Source organism: Triticum urartu, chromosome 5A (assembly GCF_056163025.1).
Source record: "Triticum urartu cultivar PI428250 chromosome 5A, HENAU_Tu73, whole genome shotgun sequence".
Lineage (NCBI taxonomy): Eukaryota > Viridiplantae > Streptophyta > Magnoliopsida > Poales > Poaceae > Triticum > Triticum urartu.
In genome coordinates this window covers 7,349,348-7,366,484 of record NC_141877.1, presented here as the reverse complement: position 1 = coordinate 7,366,484, position 17,137 = coordinate 7,349,348, and the positions used below count along the sequence as shown (strand labels likewise).

General features: G+C 46.5%; 2 protein-coding genes and 1 pseudogene across 2 annotated transcripts; all 3 read right to left on the bottom strand.

Annotated features, from left to right (window-relative positions):
• LOC147967414 (proline-rich receptor-like protein kinase PERK3) overlaps positions 1-17,137 on the bottom strand; it is a 37,606-nt pseudogene that overhangs the window by 12,449 nt on the left and 8,020 nt on the right.
• On the bottom strand, positions 5,208-7,286 carry LOC147967416 (uncharacterized). Its single transcript, XM_087525292.1, has 4 exons — positions 6,822-7,286; positions 6,264-6,378; positions 5,890-6,177; positions 5,208-5,810 (listed from the first exon to the last, which is right to left on the bottom strand). The coding sequence occupies exons 3-4, from the start codon at positions 5,987-5,989 to the stop codon at positions 5,326-5,328; spliced, it is 585 nt and encodes a 194-aa protein (XP_087381418.1). The 5' UTR covers positions 5,990-6,177; positions 6,264-6,378; positions 6,822-7,286; the 3' UTR covers positions 5,208-5,325.
• On the bottom strand, positions 6,235-8,912 carry LOC147967415 (uncharacterized). The gene is made up of 5 exons (XM_087522395.1): positions 7,898-8,912; positions 7,425-7,804; positions 7,265-7,335; positions 7,137-7,189; positions 6,235-6,378 (listed from the first exon to the last, which is right to left on the bottom strand). The coding sequence occupies exons 1-5, from the start codon at positions 8,891-8,893 to the stop codon at positions 6,235-6,237; spliced, it is 1,644 nt and encodes a 547-aa protein (XP_087378521.1). The 5' UTR covers positions 8,894-8,912.

The window sequence follows — 17,137 nt, the reverse complement described above, 5'->3', positions numbered from 1 at the left end:
TAGGAAGAAGCGCTCATCCAGTTCCTCCGTGAGAACTGGGACATCTTCGCATGGAAGCCCTCTGACATGCCTGGAGTTCCCAGGGAGCTGGCTGAGCACCGTCTACGAGTCGACCCAAAATTTAAGCCTGTGAAAGAACATCTTCGACGGTCCGCCGTCCAGAAGAGGAAAGCTATTGGCGAGGAGGTGGCTCGGCTCTTAGCAGCGGAGTTCATCCGAGAGTTTTACCACTCCGAGTGGCTCGCCAATGTTGTCATGGTCCCCAAGAAGGACAAGTCACTTCGCATGTGCATTGATTTTAAACATATCAATCGGGCCTGCCTGAAAGATCATTTTCCTCTCCCTCGCATCGACTAGATAGTCGACTCGACCGCGGGGTGCGAGCGATTGTCTTTTCTGGACGCCTATTCCGGGTACCATCAGATCCGTCTGTATGGACCCGACGAGATCAAAACAGCTTTCATCACTCCATTCGGATGCTTCTGTTATGTCACCATGCCATTCGGCCTCAAGAATGCCGGAGCCACGTTCATGAGGATGATTCAGAAGTGTTTACTCACCCAAATCAGTTGGAATGCGGAGGCATACATCGATGATATTGTGGTTAAGTCACGGAAAGGTTCCGACCTGCGGACTGACCTTGCTGAAACCTTTGCAAACCTCAGGAGGTATGATATCAAGCTCAATCCATCAAAGTGCACATTCGGAGTTCCAGGTGGAAAGTTACTCGGTTTTCTCGTTTCCGAACGGGGAATCGACGCCAATCCTGAAAAAGTCGGTGCCATACTCCGGATGAAGCGCCCTATGAGTGTGCACGATGTCCAGAAGCTTAAAGGTTGCTTGGCCGCTCTAAGTCGATTCATTTCTCGTCTCGATGAAAAGGCGTTGCCCCTTTACCGACTGATGAAGAAGTCTGACAAGTTCGAGTGGACTCCAGAAGCTGATGCACCATTTGCAGAGCTCAAAGCTCTGCTCTCCACCCAGTCGGTGCTTGCTGCCCCAATCAGTAAAGAGCCTCTGCTGCTTTACATTGCGGCCACGGGACAAGTTGTCAGTACAGTACTTACGGTCGAGCGGGAAGAAGAAGGAAAGGCCTTCAGAGTTCAGCGCCCAGTATATTATGTGTCTGAAGTTTTGACCCCTTCAAAACAAAGATATCCTCATTACCAAAAGCTTGTATATGGGATTTATATGACCACGAAGAAGGTTGCTCATTACTTCTCTGACCACTCCATTACAGTCGTCAGCGACGCCCCACTATCAGAGATTCTACACAATAGAGATGCGACTGGTCGAGTGGCAAAGTGGGCGATTGAACTCCTTCCCCTGGATATCAAATTTGAAGCAAAGAAGGCTATCAAGTCCCAAGCAATCGCAGATTTCGTCGCCGAGTGGATTGAACAGAAACTTCCGACTCAAATTCACTCGGAGCACTGGACCATGTTCTTCGATGGATCTAAGATGCTAAATGGTTCCGGTGCTGGGGTAGTATTAGTCTCCCCCCGAGGAGATAAGCTCAGATACGTTCTCCAGATTCACTTCGATTCCTCCAATAATGAAGCAGAATATGAAGCACTTTTGTATGGGTTGTGCAGGGCCATTTCACTCGGTGTCTGTCGCCTCATGGTCTATGGCGACTCAGATTTGGTGGTAAATCAGGTGATGTAGGAGTGGGACGTCAGAAGTCCGGCAATGACTGGTTATTGCAATGTAGTGAGAAAGTTAGAAAAGAAATTCGAGGGGTTAGAGCTTCATCACATCCCCCGACTGAAAAATCAAGCGGCTGACGATTTGGCAAAGATAGGCTCCAAGAGAGAAGCCATTCCCAGCAACGTGTTCCTGGAGCACATCCACTCACTGTTAGTCCAAGAAGATCCTTTTACAGAAGAAGCCCCGCAGCCGAAAAGTGCCACAGATCCGACTGAAGTCGAAGTTCCTGCTGTGGTCGACCTAATCATGGAAGTCTTGGCAATCACTCCCGACTGGACGATACCGTACATCGCGTATATCCTGAGGAAAGAACTCCCGGAGGATGAGGAAGAGGCTAGATAGATCGTCCGTCGATCCAAAGCCTTCACAGTCATAAAGGGACAGTTGTATAGAGAAAGCGCGACTGGAATCGGTCAGAAGTGCATAACACCAGAAGAAGGTCAGATAATCCTTGATGATATCCACTCGGGGACCTGTGGTCACCATGCGTCTTCTCGGACCATTGTGGCTAAAGCATACCGAGCGGGATTTTACTGGCCAAGAGCAAATGAAATGGCGAAGGAGATAGTCGACAAGTGTGGAGGGTGCCAGTTCTACTCCAACATGTCACACAAGCCTGCATCAGCCCTGAAGACCATTCCACTTGTCTGGCCCTTTGCTGTTTGGGGACTGGACATGGTTGGCCCGTTGAGAACAGGCAGGAGCGGCTTCACTCATGTGCTTGTGGCGGTCGACAAGTTTACCAAATGGATCGAAGCTAGACCTATCAAGAATCTTGACGCCTGCACTGCTATCAGCTTCATCAGGGAGTTAACATTCAGATATGGAGTCTTGCATAGCATCATCACTGACAATGGATCAAACTTTGATTCGGACAAATTCAGAGCTTTTTGCGCCTCACAAGGCACACGAGTCGACTACGCATCGGTCGCCCATCCCCAGTCGAATGGACAAGCTGAAAGGGCAAATGGTCTGAAGCCTCGACTGATGCGTGATCTCAAGCACGCGGCAGGTGCTTGGGTCGACGAGCTCCCGTTAGTTCTGTGGGGATTGAGGACCACCCCGAACCGGTCGACTGGAAGAACTCCATTCTTTCTGGTTTATGGAGCCGAAGCAGTTCTGCCGAGTGATCTTCTTCACAACGCACCCCGAGTCGAACTTTATACCGAAGATGAAGCAGAACAAGCCCGGCAAGACGCAGTCGACCTCTTAGAAGAAGAGAGGGAAATGGCCATGATCAGACCGACCATTTATCATCAAGACTTACATCGATTCCACGCCAGGAATGTGAAGAGTCGAGCCTTCCAAGAAGGAGATTTGGTCCTCCGAGTGGATCAACAGAAACCACACAAGCTTGCTCCTACTTGGGAAGGCCCCTTCATCGTCACCGGAGTCCTCCACAATGGAGCGTATCACCTCTACAATGTTGATCGCCAGATTGACGAGCCGCGAGCTTGGAATGCGGAACTGCTCCGCCCCTTTTACACTTGAATTCTCTCTCGGATAAGATGTAATAAGAAAAACTTCTGCAGTTCATTTTTATCAAAGACAAGAGTGTCCCAATAATTGCTGTCACTTTTGTTTGCGTACGAAATCCCCCAGTGGGTGACTTAGCTGCGAATCCTTTTCGCCTAAGTTTGTGAAAAAAAATCCTACCGAGTGGTGAGCCGGACTCCAACTCGGGGGCTTAGCTGCAGCCCAGTGCTCGCCTAAGTGTTTAAAATTCCTACCGAGTGGAGAGCAAACCTCCCACTCGGGGGCTTAGCTGCAGCCCAGTGCTCGCCTAAGTGCTTAAAAAATCCTACCGAGTGGAGAGCAAACCTCCAACTCGGGGGCTTAGCTGCGGCCCAGTGCTCGCCTAAGTTTGAAAAAATCCTGCCGAGTGGAGAGCAAACCTCCCACTCGGAGGCTTCACTAGTAGAAAACAGGGCTATGGTCCAGGCCGGCTCACCCCATTAGTCCCGGTTCAGTCTAGAACCGGGACTAATGTGAGCATTGGTCCCGGTTCGTGCGGCTAAGGCATTAGTCCCGGTTCACTCGGGCCCTTTAGTCCCGGTTTAAGACATGAACCGGGACTAAAGGGTGCGATGACCTTTAGTCCCGGTTCGTGCCTCAAACCAGGACTAAAGATTAGACCTTTAGTCCCGGTTTGAGGCACGAACCGGGACTAATGGGGTTGAGACCTTTAGTCCCGGTTCGTGCCACGAACCGGTACTAAAGGTCCCATTTTCAAACTCTACCCCCCCCGTGGATCGCCTTTTCAGTTTTAAAAAAAATAAAAGAAAATAATGGAAATGTCAAAAAAATAAAAGAAAATAAGTTTCTCATGTGATATGTGGTCTAGTTGTTGGGAAAATTTGCAAATGTGAATTTTGACTTTATTTGCAAAATCTCTCTGAAATTTGTAAAAATGGGCATAACTTTTGCATACTAACTCGGATGAAAAAGTTTTTTATATGAAAAATCATCTACTCGAAAAGTTACATCCGAATTTAACCGGGGGAACCCCGTTAAACATTTGCAAAATCCTCAAAAACCTAATAGAAAAAAGTTACGGGGATTTTAAGATCTAGAGTGGAAAAAATTGAAAAATATTCAAACAGTGGGCAAACTGTGGTCAAACAATGGTCAAACTAATTATTCTAGAATATTAGTGTTACTAAATAATTATTTTAGTTATTTCAATTTTGGTCAAATCTGGTCAAACTGTGGTCAAACAATGGTCAAACTAATTATTCAAGAAATATTAGTGTTACTAAATAATTTTTTTTTAAACAATAGTTTCAAACTCAAACAGTGGAATGTGTCACTTCATGCTCAAGCAAAATTCCTGAAGGTTAATAGGATTGACATCTTACTATTGTCAGGAAAACAACAAGTGTAGACTTGGAGCGAGGGAGAATAGAACCCAGAAGTTAAGCGTGCTCAGGCTGGGGGAGTGGGAGGATGGGTGACCGTTTGGGAAGTTAGATGATTTGGAATGATGAGGGGTGATTAGAGGATAAATTGAGAAGTGATGAGGGGTGGTGATTACAGACTAGAGGTTAAAATAATTCAGAAATTTGAAAACAAAAAAAATTTCAAAAAAAAATTTCAAAAAAAAATCATAAAATTTCCTTTAGTCCCGGTTGGTGTTACCAACCGAGACTAAAGGTGGAGCTCCACGTGGCCATGCCCTTTAGTCCCGGTTCTGGATTGAACCGGGACTAAAGGGTCAGGGCATTAGTACCGACACTTTAGTCCCGGTTCAGGAACCGGGACTAAAGGCCCTTACGAACCGGGACTATAGGCCCTTTTTCTACCAGTGCTTAGCTGCGGCCCAGCGCTCGCCTAAGTCCGGAACACAACCCAATCCGCAAGGACGACGAGGCGCAAATCGACTGCTACCTTCTCCTTCGGAGTTACACCACAAATACAAGGTTATTCCGAGTGAAGATCAAGTTCCACTCGACGGATCAATCCATGAAGATATTCAACGAGAAATCAAGTTCAGATAAGGCCTAAAGGTCCCAGACCTCAGATCAAAGTACTCGAGCCCTCGGCTCGACAGAGTTTAACAGTTACAAAATCCACTCGGCATTCCGAGGCAAATTTAAAGCGAAGCATAAAAGTTTTTCATTCCTCAAGCGGAGGACTGGAAGGGGCGACGAACTCGTCCAAGTCGATCCCGTCTGCAATACGAGTAGCAGCAGCGATGAAAGTCTCCATGAAGTCTTGAAAGTTGTGCTTCCTGGTATTGGCAACTTGGATGGCGGCCAGCTTTTCTTCTCGCGCCTCCTTGCAATGGACGCGGACCAGAGACAGAGCGACATCAGCACCACATCTAGCAGAAGATTTCTTCCATTCCGCCACTCGACCCGGGACTTCATTCAGTCGAACCATTAGGGACTCGAGGTCGTTCTGAAGCGTCATTCCAGGCCAGAGTGATGTGTCGATCCGCGACATCGCAACCTTCAGCCGAGCAAGATGGTCAACAACGCTGGTAACACGAGACTCCAGTCGGAGCACGTTCATAGCATCCTCGTCCTTCACGAGAGAATTGGCGGGATCCAAGCCTGGCTCCACTCGACTGGTTTCCTCTTCGAAGCTCTGGCAGAATTCTGCAAACACGATTCAAGAATAAGACAGTGGCCTTACACAGGCTTGGTAACTGCAAGACAGCCGGGTCGGAGTAATTACCTTCGAGCATGACAAACAGCTTCTTGGCGAGTCCACCGAGATAAGCCTCCAGATCGTTTACCTTCCCCGCCAGCTCACCCGCCTGGTCGTGCAGAGCCATCTTGTCGTTCTTCAGTCGACCGACCTCTTGATTAGCTGTCTCGAGAGCAGTTTTCAGTCTGGAGTTCTGCTGTTCAAGAGTTCCGACCGAAGCCAGTTTCTCTTCTGCAAGCTTCGTTTTGCTCAAGGCCTCCTTCTGTGCTTCGGCAAGATCTTGATCCTTCTTCTTCAGAGCTTCCTCCAGTTTATCTACAGAATGTCGAGTGAACTCAACATCAAGAACGGGCAAGAAAGGAAAGTCACTCGTCAAGAATGAGAAACCTCACCAGCCATACCTTTTGCTTCGTCTCGCGCCTTCTGCAGGTTCTGTTGAGCGAGCTTCAAGTCAAGGTTGAGCTGGATCTGTTTGTTCTCCAACTTAGTGTAGAGAGCCACAAGTTCACAGGATTTCTGCAAAAATCAGTCGACAGAGGTCCAAGATAAGTTGCTTCCGAGTAACCAAGAGACAATGATGGCGTTTCTAAGACTACAGCTGAATCAAAAACATTCAATAGTAGTCTCAGGGACTACACCCAGTGGGTGCACTCAGCGTGCCCCCACTGGTTTTAAAAAAAATCGACTACCCGCAGTCGACCGGATACAGTTTCATTCGACATGGCCTGGCCAGACCGAGTGAAGAAGTAAAACTACAGCAACACAATATAAAGACTACAGTCGACTGCCAGCAGTCCACCGTAGTCTCGGGGACTACACCCAGTGGGTGCACTCAGCGTGCCCCCACTCGACCAAAAAACTTAACAGAAACAGCCAGTGGGTGTACAGATTTAAAGATCTTCGGAAAAGAGATTCTTTAGACAGCATACCCTAACAGAACAAGCAGTGAATCGACTGACCTAGACGTTACTCTGAAGAGTTGAACTCGCGTCATAAGCCGCTTGGCTGGCTTCTCGAACCACCTTGACCTGCTCCATCATGATGCCTGCCTGGCGTATAGCTTCCTTAGCTGCACCCACTTGGTCCTCAGGGACGTGGTGTGTGGCGAAGAGCGAAGGCGGATTTACGGTCGATGTCGAGGGCCGCACACTCGTCAGAGGATCGGCGAAAGTCACAGAAGCCCGGGTGGTATCGCCACCGTCTCGAGCTACGGCCTCAGGCGCCGGAGTGGATTGTGGGGTCTCGCCAGCCGACGCTTTCCTGTTCCGCCTCACTCTCAGCGGCGCTTCATCTTCATCATCAGGAAGGTTAATAACATGAGGAGGAGCTACGAGAAAAATTCAATCGACCAGAGTTATAAGAAATCGTCAGTCGATTCAAGGCAGAACATCAGTAATCATACCAGGATTGGAAGTAACAGCATCTTCCATTTCTTGATCATCGTCCTTGGCGGAGATCTCAGAAGTAGCAGCACTGCAAATTTTGAAAGATAGTCAGTCGGCTCAGTGGATCGATCAAGGACCCGTCCACGGTCGACAAAGGAGAACAAGTTCTATCATTACCCAGAAATGGTGGGGACAGTCATCCTCATCTTGGGCAGAGCCTTGGGTGGCTTAGACGGCGCCGCGCGGGGGTGCTTGGGAGCTTTTTCAGTCAGCGCTAGAGAAGAGGTTCGAGGGCGCTTCGACGACTGCCCAACGGGAGCAGTCGCCTTACCACGTTCCGGCGCAGGGTCGTGTGTAAGCTTGGATCGCCTTTTCGAGCGGGGAGGTTCAGCTTCCTCCTCCTCCTCCTCTTCGCTGGAGTCGACGTCGTCGTCTCCCTCTCCTTCGTCGTCAGATTCCCACTCCCCCTGTTCGTCTCCGCTTTCGCCTCCGCTCACCTCCCCTTCTTCGGCCTGCTCCTGTGCTCCATTGGGTGACGAGTACATCTCTGTAGTTGCCTGGAGAACAGCAGACAAGTCAAAAGTCAGTCGACCGATTCAAAGAGAGCAAATGAAGAAAGCAAGATCTCAGTCGGGAACACAAGGACAGACCTGGTCCACGTCGTATGTACTGTCAAGCGGGGGAACCCTCCTGGCTCCTCGGGGGTTGTCTTTGTTCCCTGTGATGCTCGACAGCCACCCTTCCAGCATCTCGTCAGTGACCTCCTCTGGGTGAATCCGAGTGGTGTCATCGAGACCCGAGTACAGCCACATAGGGTGGTCACGAGCCTGAAGCGGTTGGATGCGCCTCCGAAGGAAGACCTCCAGCAAGTTCATGCCCGTCACGCCCTGTCGGACAAGCTGAACCACTCGACCAACCAGCACCTTGACTTGCGCCTTTTCCTCCGGCAGCACTTTCAGAGAAGCGGGTTTTTGAGCCCGGTCTAGAGAGAAAGGGGGAAGACCAGTCGACTGCCCTGGGGTCACCTGGTTTTGGCAATAAAACCAGGTCGACTGCCAACCACGGACCGACTCAGGAAAAGTGATAGACGGAAAAGAACTTTTTCCCCTCATCTGGATCGCCAGGCCCCCGCACAGCTGGATCACTTGCGTCCGTTCGTCACTCCACTTGGCTTTCTTTACCGATTGAGAACGGCAAGTGAAGATGTGTTTAAAGAGTCCCCAATGAGGGTGGCAACCCAAGAAACTTTCGCACAAGGAAACGAAAGCCGCAAGATACACGATGGAATTGGGAGTGAAATGGTGGAGCTGCGCTCCGAAGAAGTTCAAAAAGCTCCGGAAAAAAGGATGAGGAGGTAGAGAAAATCCGCGATCGATATGGGTGGCGAGGAGGAGGCACTCACCATCACGAGGTTGGGGTTCGACTTCTCTCCCCGGGAGACGAGCAGCTTCATGGGGAATGACTCCCCCCTCGACCATGTCGTCAAGATCTTCCTGCCGAATCACCGACGGCATCCAGTCGCCCTGGATCCAATCCCTGGGCAGAGCAGTCCTCGAGGAAGATCCGCCCCGAGTGGACTTCCTCCCCTTCCCCTGCACCGCCGCCTTCTTCGCGCGCTCCAAAGCCGACGTCTTGTCTTTCACCATCGTCGCCAGCGAGGCTTGAATGGACCTACGGCGATAGGGTGAGAGCGGAGGTGGAAGAAGACCTTGCGGGGGGAGGAGGAAAGGCTAGAGCACACTGTTGGGGAGCCCTGAGCCGGCAACTTATAAGGAGCCGCTTCCGAATGGCTGACCGGTAGGACCAGGCGATCCCGTCAAATCCCGCAACAGGCGCGCGCGCGATACGTGGCAAAAAGGTGGCGCGGGGATCGAGGAGCTTCCATACTATCCCATCCGATTATTGCGGCCGCCCCCGTCCCGCTCGCTTCCCGAAATTCAAATCCCGCGAAATCCGCGGGCTGCGGAACAACCCATCAAGCAGAAGATCCCGCTCGTGTCGGCGCTCGGTATTTCACAAGTAAGGAAATTCACTCGACGAGAGACCAAGAATGGATCAAGGTGACCGAAAGAAGTCGACAACATCATCCGTGACGATTGATCCAGTACAAGACATTCATATAACGCTAAGGACCGGGCGGAAGGACCCCCAACTCCTTCCCCACTTGAACCTCGATCCATTCGGGGGCTAATGATGAAGCTATGTGCCTAGGGTAGGGGCATGGACCTGTCCTAAGAGCCCTACCCAAGGACATCCCTAGAAGAAGTCACCCTTCAATCGACTTGAAGGTATCCCACTCGACGGATTCAAAACACTCGACCAGGAAGCTACCACTCGACCGCAAAGCCAACCACTCGACTGACAGGAGATCTAAAGTCACTCCGTAAGCAAACGGTCGGCCATTAAGTAGTCTTTATGGTCATTATAGCACTTTATTAGGGACGTTACCAGTAACGCCCAGTCTTAATGTATTTTAGCCCTGCATTACTGAGGGCCGGAGGGGTCTGGCGAACTCTATATAAGCCACCCCCCTCCTCAGTAGCAAGGGTTCGCACCCCTGGAATTCATACACACATAATCCAATCGACCGCCTCCGGGCACCGAGACGTAGGGCTGTTACTTCCTCCGCGAAGGGCCTAAACTCGTACATCCTGGTGTGTTTACAACTTCTCCATAGCTGAGATCTAGCCTCTCCATACATACCCCCCTACATCACTGTCAGAGTTAGAACCACGACAGCTGGCGGGTGTCAGTTTCTCCAACTTTAGTTGAACCAAGTGTGGCTACGCCCGGTCCTTGCGAAGGTTAAAACAGCACCAACTTGACAAACTATCGTTGTGGTTTTGATGCGTAGGTAAGAACGGTTCTTGCTAAGCCCGTAGCAGCCACGTAAAACTTGCAACAACAAAGTAGAGGACGTCTAACTTGTTTTTGCAGGGCATGTTGTGATGTGATATTGTCAAGACATGATGCTAAATTTTATTGTATGAGATAATCATGTTTTGTAACCGAGTTATCGGCAACTGGCAGGAGCCATATGGTTGTCGCTTTATTGTATGCAATGCAATTGCGCTGTAATGCTTTACTTTATCACTAAGCGGTAGCGATAGTCGTGGAAGCATAAGATCGTCGAGACGACAACAATGCTACGATGGAGATCAATGTGTCGCGCCGGAGACGATGGTGATCATGACGGTACTTCGGAGATGGAGATCACAAGTACAAGATGATGATGGCCATATCATATCACTTATATTGATTGCATGTGATGTTTATCTTTTATGCATCTTATCTTGCTTTGATTGACGGTAGCATTATAAGATGATCCCTCACTAAATTATCAAAGTATAAGTGTTCTCCCTGAGTATGCACCGTTGCGAAAGTTCTTCGTGCTGAGACACCACGTGATGATCAGGTGTGATAGGCTCTACGTTCAAATACAACGGGTGCAAAATAGTTGCACACGCGGAATACTCAGGTTAAACTTGACGAGCCTAGCATATAACAGATATGGCCTCGGAACACGGAGACCGAAAGGTCGAGCGTGAATCATATAGTAGATATGATCAACATAGTGATGTTCACCATTGAAACTACTCCATCTCACGTGATGATCGGACATGGTTTAGTTGATTTGGATCACGTGATCACTTAGAGGATTAGAGGGATGTCTATCTAAGTGGGAGTTCTTAAGTAATATGATTAATTAAACTTTAATTTATCATGAACTTAGTCCTGGTAGTATTAGCATATCTATGTTGTAGATCAATAGCTCGCGTTTAGCTCCCCTGTTTTATTTTTGATATGTTCCTAGAGAAAACTAAGTTGAAAGATGTTAGTAGCAATGATGCGGATTGGATCCGTGATCTGAGGTTTATCCTCATTGCTGCACAGAAGAATTATGTCTTTGATGCACCGCTAGGTGACAAACCTATTGCAGGAGCAGGTGCGGATGTTATGAACATTTGGCTAGCTCAATATGATGACTACTTGATAGTTTAGTGCACCATGCTTAAACGGCTTAAGATCGGGACTTCAAAGACGTTTTGAACATCATGGACCATATGAGATGTTCCAGGAGTTGAAGTTAATATTTCAAGCAAATACCCGAGTTGAGAGATATGAAGTCTCCAACAAGTTCTATAGCTAAAAGATGGAGGAGAATAGCTCAAGCGGTGAGCATGTGCTCAGATTGTCTGGGTACTACAATCGCTTGAATCAAGTGGGAGTTAATCTTCCAGATAAAATAGTGATTGACAGAATTCTCTAGTCACCATCACCAAGTTAGTAGAACTTCGTGATGAACTATGATATGCAAGGGATAACGAAAACGATTCCCAAGCTCTTCGTAATGTTGAAATCGACGAAGGTAGAAATCAAGAAAAATATCAAGTGTTGATGGTAGACAAGACCACTAGTTTCAAGAAAAGGGCAAAGGGATGAAGGGGAACTTCAAGAAGAACGGCAAGCAAGTTGCTGCTCAAGTGAAGAAGCCCAAGTCTGGTCCTAAGCCTGAGACTAAGTGCTTCTACTGCAAAGGGACTGGTCACTGGAAGCGGAACTACCCCAAGTATTTGGCGGATAAGAAGGATGGCAAAATGAACAAAGGTATATTTGATATACAGATTATTGATGTGTATTTTACTAGTGTTCGTAGCAACCCCTCGATATTTGATACTGGTTCAGTTGCTAAGAGTAGTAACCTGAAACGGGAGTTGCAGAATGAACAGAGACTAGTTAAGGGTGAAGTGACGATGTGTGTTGGAAGTGGTTCCAAGATTGATATGATCATCATCGCACATTCCCTATACTTTCGGGACTAGTGTTGAACCTAAATAAGTGTTATTTGGTGTTTGCGTTGAGCATGAACATGATTTGATCATGTTTATTGCAATACGGTTATTCATTTAAGTAAGAGAATAAATTGTTGTTCTGTTTACATGAATAAAACCTTATATGGTTACACACCCAATGAAAATGGTTCGTTGGATCTCGATCGTAGTGATACACATATTCATAATTGAAACCAAAAAATGCAAAGTTAATAATGATAGTGCAACTTATTTGAGGCACTGCCGTTTAGGTCGTATTGGTGTAAAGCGCATGAAGAAACTCCATGCTGATGGACTTTTGGAATCACTTGATTATGAATCACTTGATGCTTACGAACCATGCCTCATGGGCAAGATGACTAAGACTCCGTTCTCCGGAACAATGGAGCGAGCAACTGACTTATTGGAAATAATACATACTGATGTATGCGGTCCGATGAGTGTTAAGGCTCACGGCAAGTATCGTTATTTTCTGATCTTCACAGATGATTTGAGCAGATATGAGTATATCTACTTGATGAAACACAAGTCTGAAATATTTGAAAAGTTCAAAGAATTTCAGAGTGAAGTGGAGAATCATCGTAACAAAAATAAAAGTTTCTACGATATGATCGCAGAAGTAAAATATTTGAGTTACGAGTTTGGCCTTCAGTTAAAACAATGTGAAATAATTTCACTACTCACGCCACCTGGAACACCACAGTGTAATGGTGTGTCCGAACGTCGCAACCGTGCTTTATTAGATATGGTGCGATCTATGACGTCTCTTACTGATTTACCGCTATCGTTTTGGGGTTATGCATTAGAGACAGCTACATTCACGTTAAATAGGGCACCATCTAAATCCGTTGAGACGACACCGTATGAACTATGGTTTGGCAAGAAACCTAAGCTGTTGTTTCTTAAAGTTTGAGGTTGCAATGCTTATGTGAAAAAGTTTCAACCTGATAAGCTCTAACCCAAATCGGAGAAGTGCGTCTTCATAGGATACCCAAGAGAAAATGTTGGGTACACCTTCTATCATAGATCTGAAGGCAATATATTCGTTACTTTGAATGGATCCTTTCTAGAAAAGGAGTTTCTCTCGAAAGAAGTGAGTGGGAGGAAAGTAGAACTTGATGAGGTAACTGTACCTGCTCCCTTATTGGAAAGTAGTTCATCACAGAAAACTGTTCCTGTGACTACTACACCGATTAGTGAGGAAGCTAATGATGATGATCATGTAACTTCAGATCAAGTTACTACCGAACCTCGTAGGTAAACCAGAGTGAGATCCGCACCAGAGTGGTACGGTAATCCTGTTCTGGAGGTCATGTTACTTGACCATGACGAGCCTACGAACTATGAGGAAGCGATGATGAGCCCAGATTCCGCGAAATGGCTTGAGGCCATGAAATCTGAGATGAGATCCATGTATGAGAACAAAGTATGGACTTTGATTGACTTGCCCAATGATCGGCGAGCCATTGAGAATAAGTGGGTCTTCAAGAGGAAGACGGACGCTGATAGTAGTGTTACTATCTACAAAGGTAGAATTGTCGCAAAAAGGTTTTCGACAAGTTCAAGGTGTTGACTACGATGAGAGTTTCTCACTCGTATCGATGCTTAAGTCTGTCCGAATCATGTTAGCAATTGCCGCATTTTATGAAATCTGGCAAATGGATAAACAAAACTGCATTCCTTAATGGATTTATTAAAGAAGAGTTGTATATGATGCAACCAGGAGGTTTTGTCAATCCTAAAGGTACTAACAAAATATGCAAGCTCCAGCGATCCATCTATGGACTGATGCAAGCATCTCGGAGTTGGAATATACGCTTTGATAAGTTGATCAAAGCATATAGTTTTATACAGACTTGTGGTGAAGCCTGTATTTACAAGAAAGTGAGTGGGAGCACTACAGCATTTCTGATAAGTATATGTGAAAGACATATTGTTGATCGGAGATAATGTAGAATTATTCTGCAAAGCATAAAGGAATGTTTGAAAGGATTTTTTCAAAGAAAGACCTCGGTGAAGCTGCTTACATATTGAGCATCAAGATCTATAGAGATAGATCAAGACCGTTGATAAGTTTTTCAATGGGTACATACCTTGACAAGATTTTGAAGTAGTTCAAAATGGAACAGTCAAAGAAGGAGTTCTTGCCTGTGTTACAAAGGTGTGAAGTTGAGTAAGACTCAAAACCCGACCACGGCAGAAGATAGAGAGAGAATGAAAGTCATTCCCTATGCCTCAGCCATAGTTCTATAAAGTATGCCATGCTGTGTACCAGACCTATTGTATACCCTGCCCTGAGTTTGGCAAGGGAGTACAATAGTGATCTAGGAGTAGATCACTGGACATTGGTCAAAATTATCCTTAGTGGAATAAGGATATGTTTCTCGATTATGGAGGTGACAAAAGGTTCGTCGTAAAGGGTTACGTCGATACAAGTTTTGACACTGATCCAGATGACTCTAAGTCTCAATCTGGATACATATTGAAAGTGGGAGCAATTAGCTAGAGTAGCTCCATGTAGAGCATTGTTGACATAGAAATTTGCAAAATACTTACGGATCTGAATGTGGCAGACCCGTTGACTAAACTTCTCTCACAAGCAAAACATGATCACACCTCAATACTCTTTAGGTGTTAATCACATAGCGATGTGAACTAGATTATTGACTCTAGTAAACCCTTTGGGTGTTGGTCACATGTCGATGTGAACTATGGGTGTTAATCACATGGTGATGTGAACTATTGATTTTAAATCACATGGCGATGTGAACTAGATTATTGACTCTAGTGCAAGTGGGAGACTGAAGGAAATATGCCCTAGAGGCAATAATAAAGTTATTATTTATTTCCTTATATCATGATAAATGTTTATTATTCATGCTAGAATTGTATTAACCGGAAACATAATACATGTGTGAATACATAGACAAACAGAGTGTCACTAGTATGCCTCTACTTGACTACCTCGTTGATCAAAGATGGTTATGTTTCCTAAACCATAGACATGAGTTGTCATTTGATTAACGGGATCACATCATTAGGAGAATGATGTGATTGACTTGACCCATTCCGTTAGCATAACACTTGATCGTTTAGTTCGTTGCTATTGCTTTCTTCATGACTTATACATGTTCCTATGACTATGAGATTATGCAACTCCCGTTTACCGGAGGAACACCTTGTGTGCCACCAAACGTCACAACATAACTGGGTGATTATAAAGGTGCTCTACAGGTGTCTCCGAAGGTACTTGTTGGGTTGGCGTATTTCAAGATTAGGATTTGTCACTCCGATTGTCGGAGAGTTATCTCTGGGCCCTCTCGGTAATGCACATCACTTAAGCCTTGCAAGCATTGCAACTAATGAGTTAGTTGCAGGATGATGTATTATGGAACGAGTAAAGAGACTTGCCGGTAACGAGATTGAACTAGGTATTGAGATACCGACGATCGAATCTCGGGCAAGTAACATACCGATGACAAAGGGAACAACGTATGTTGTTATGCAGTCTGACCGATAAAGATCTTCGTAGAATATGTGGGAGCCAATATGAGTATCCAGGTTCCGCTATTGGTTATTGACCGGAGACGTGTCTTGGTCATGTCTACATTGTTCTCAAACCCGTAGGGTCCGCACGCTTAAGGTTTCGATGACAGTTATATTATGAGTTTATGAGTTTTGATGTACCGAAGGAGTTCGGAGTCCCGGATGAGATCGGGGACATGACGAGGAGTCTCGAAATGGTTGAGACGTAAAGATCGATATATTGGACGACTATATTCGGACATCAGAAAGGTTCCGAGTGATTCGGGTATTTTTCGGAGTACCAGAGAGTTACGGGAATACGCATTGGGCCTTATTGGGCCATACGGGAAAGAAGGAAAAGGGCCTCAAGGGTGGTCGCACCCCTCCCGTTGGTCTGGTCCGAATTGGACTAGGGAAAGGGGGCGCCCCCTTCCTTCCTTCTCCTTTTCCCTTCCTCTTTTCCTATTCCATATGGGAGGTGGAATCCTACTAGGACTAGGTAGTCCTAGTAGGACTCCACACTTGGCGCGCCCCCTCCTAGGGCCGGCCTCCTCCTCCCTTGCTCCTTTATATACGGGTGCAGGGGGCACCCCAAAGACACAACAATTGATCCTTGAGATCTATTAGCCGTGTGCGGTGCCCTCCTCCACCATAATCCTCGATAATATTGTAGCGGTGCTTAGGCGAAGCCTTGCGATGGTAGAACATCAAGATCATCACCACGCCGTCGTGCTGACGGAACTCTTCCCCGACATTCTGCTGCATCGGAGTCCGGGGATCGTCATCGAGCTGAACCTGTGCTAGAACTCGAAGGTGCTGTAGTTTCGGTGCTTGATCGGCCGGGCCGTGAAGACGTACGACTACATCAACCACGTTGTGCTAATGCTTCCTCTTCCGGTCTATGAGGGTACGTAGACAACACTCTCCCCTCTCGTTGCTATGCATCACCATGATCTTGCGTGTGCGTTGGAATTTTTTTGAAATTACTACGTTCCCCAACATTTATCTTGAAGGAAATATGCCCTAGAGGCAATAATAATGTTATTATTTTATTTCCTTATATCATGATAAATATTTATTATTCATGCTATAATTGTATTATCCGGAAACATAATACTTGTGTGAATACATAGACAAACTAAACGTCACTAGTATGCCTCTACTTGACTAGCTCATTAATCAAAGATGGTTATGTTTCCTAACCATAGACATGTGTTGTCATTTGATTAACGGGATCACATTATTAGGAGAATGATGTGATTGACATGACCCATTCCATTAGCTTAGCACCCGATCGTTTAGTATGTTGCTATTGCTTTCTTCATGACTTATACATGTTCCTATGACTATGAGATTATGCAACTCCCGTTTGCCGGAGGAACACTTTGTGTGCTACCAAACGTCACAACGTAACTGGGTGATTATAAAGAAGCTCTACAGGTGTCTCCAAAGGTACATGTTGGGTTGGCGTATTTCGAGATTAGGATTTGTCACTCCGTTTGTTGGAGAGGTATCTCTGGGCCTTCTCGGTAA

Bases quoted from the DNA above. Each gene is read 5' to 3' on its own strand.
- LOC147967416 (XM_087525292.1), bottom strand. From the start codon at position 5,989: ATGGCTCTGCACGACCAGGCGGGTGAGCTGGCGGGGAAGGTAAACGAT. The intron at 5,811-5,889 runs GTAATTACTCCG...TCGTGTTTGCAG, and splicing joins GCTGTTTGTCATGCTCGAAG to AATTCTGCCAGAGCTTCGAA.
- LOC147967415 (XM_087522395.1), bottom strand. From the start codon at position 8,893: ATGGTGAAAGACAAGACGTCGGCTTTGGAGCGCGCGAAGAAGGCGGCG. The intron at 7,805-7,897 runs GTCTGTCCTTGT...GCTGTTCTCCAG, and splicing joins GTACATACGACGTGGACCAG to GCAACTACAGAGATGTACTC. The intron at 7,190-7,264 runs GTATGATTACTG...TTTTTCTCGTAG, and splicing joins TGCTGTTACTTCCAATCCTG to CTCCTCCTCATGTTATTAAC.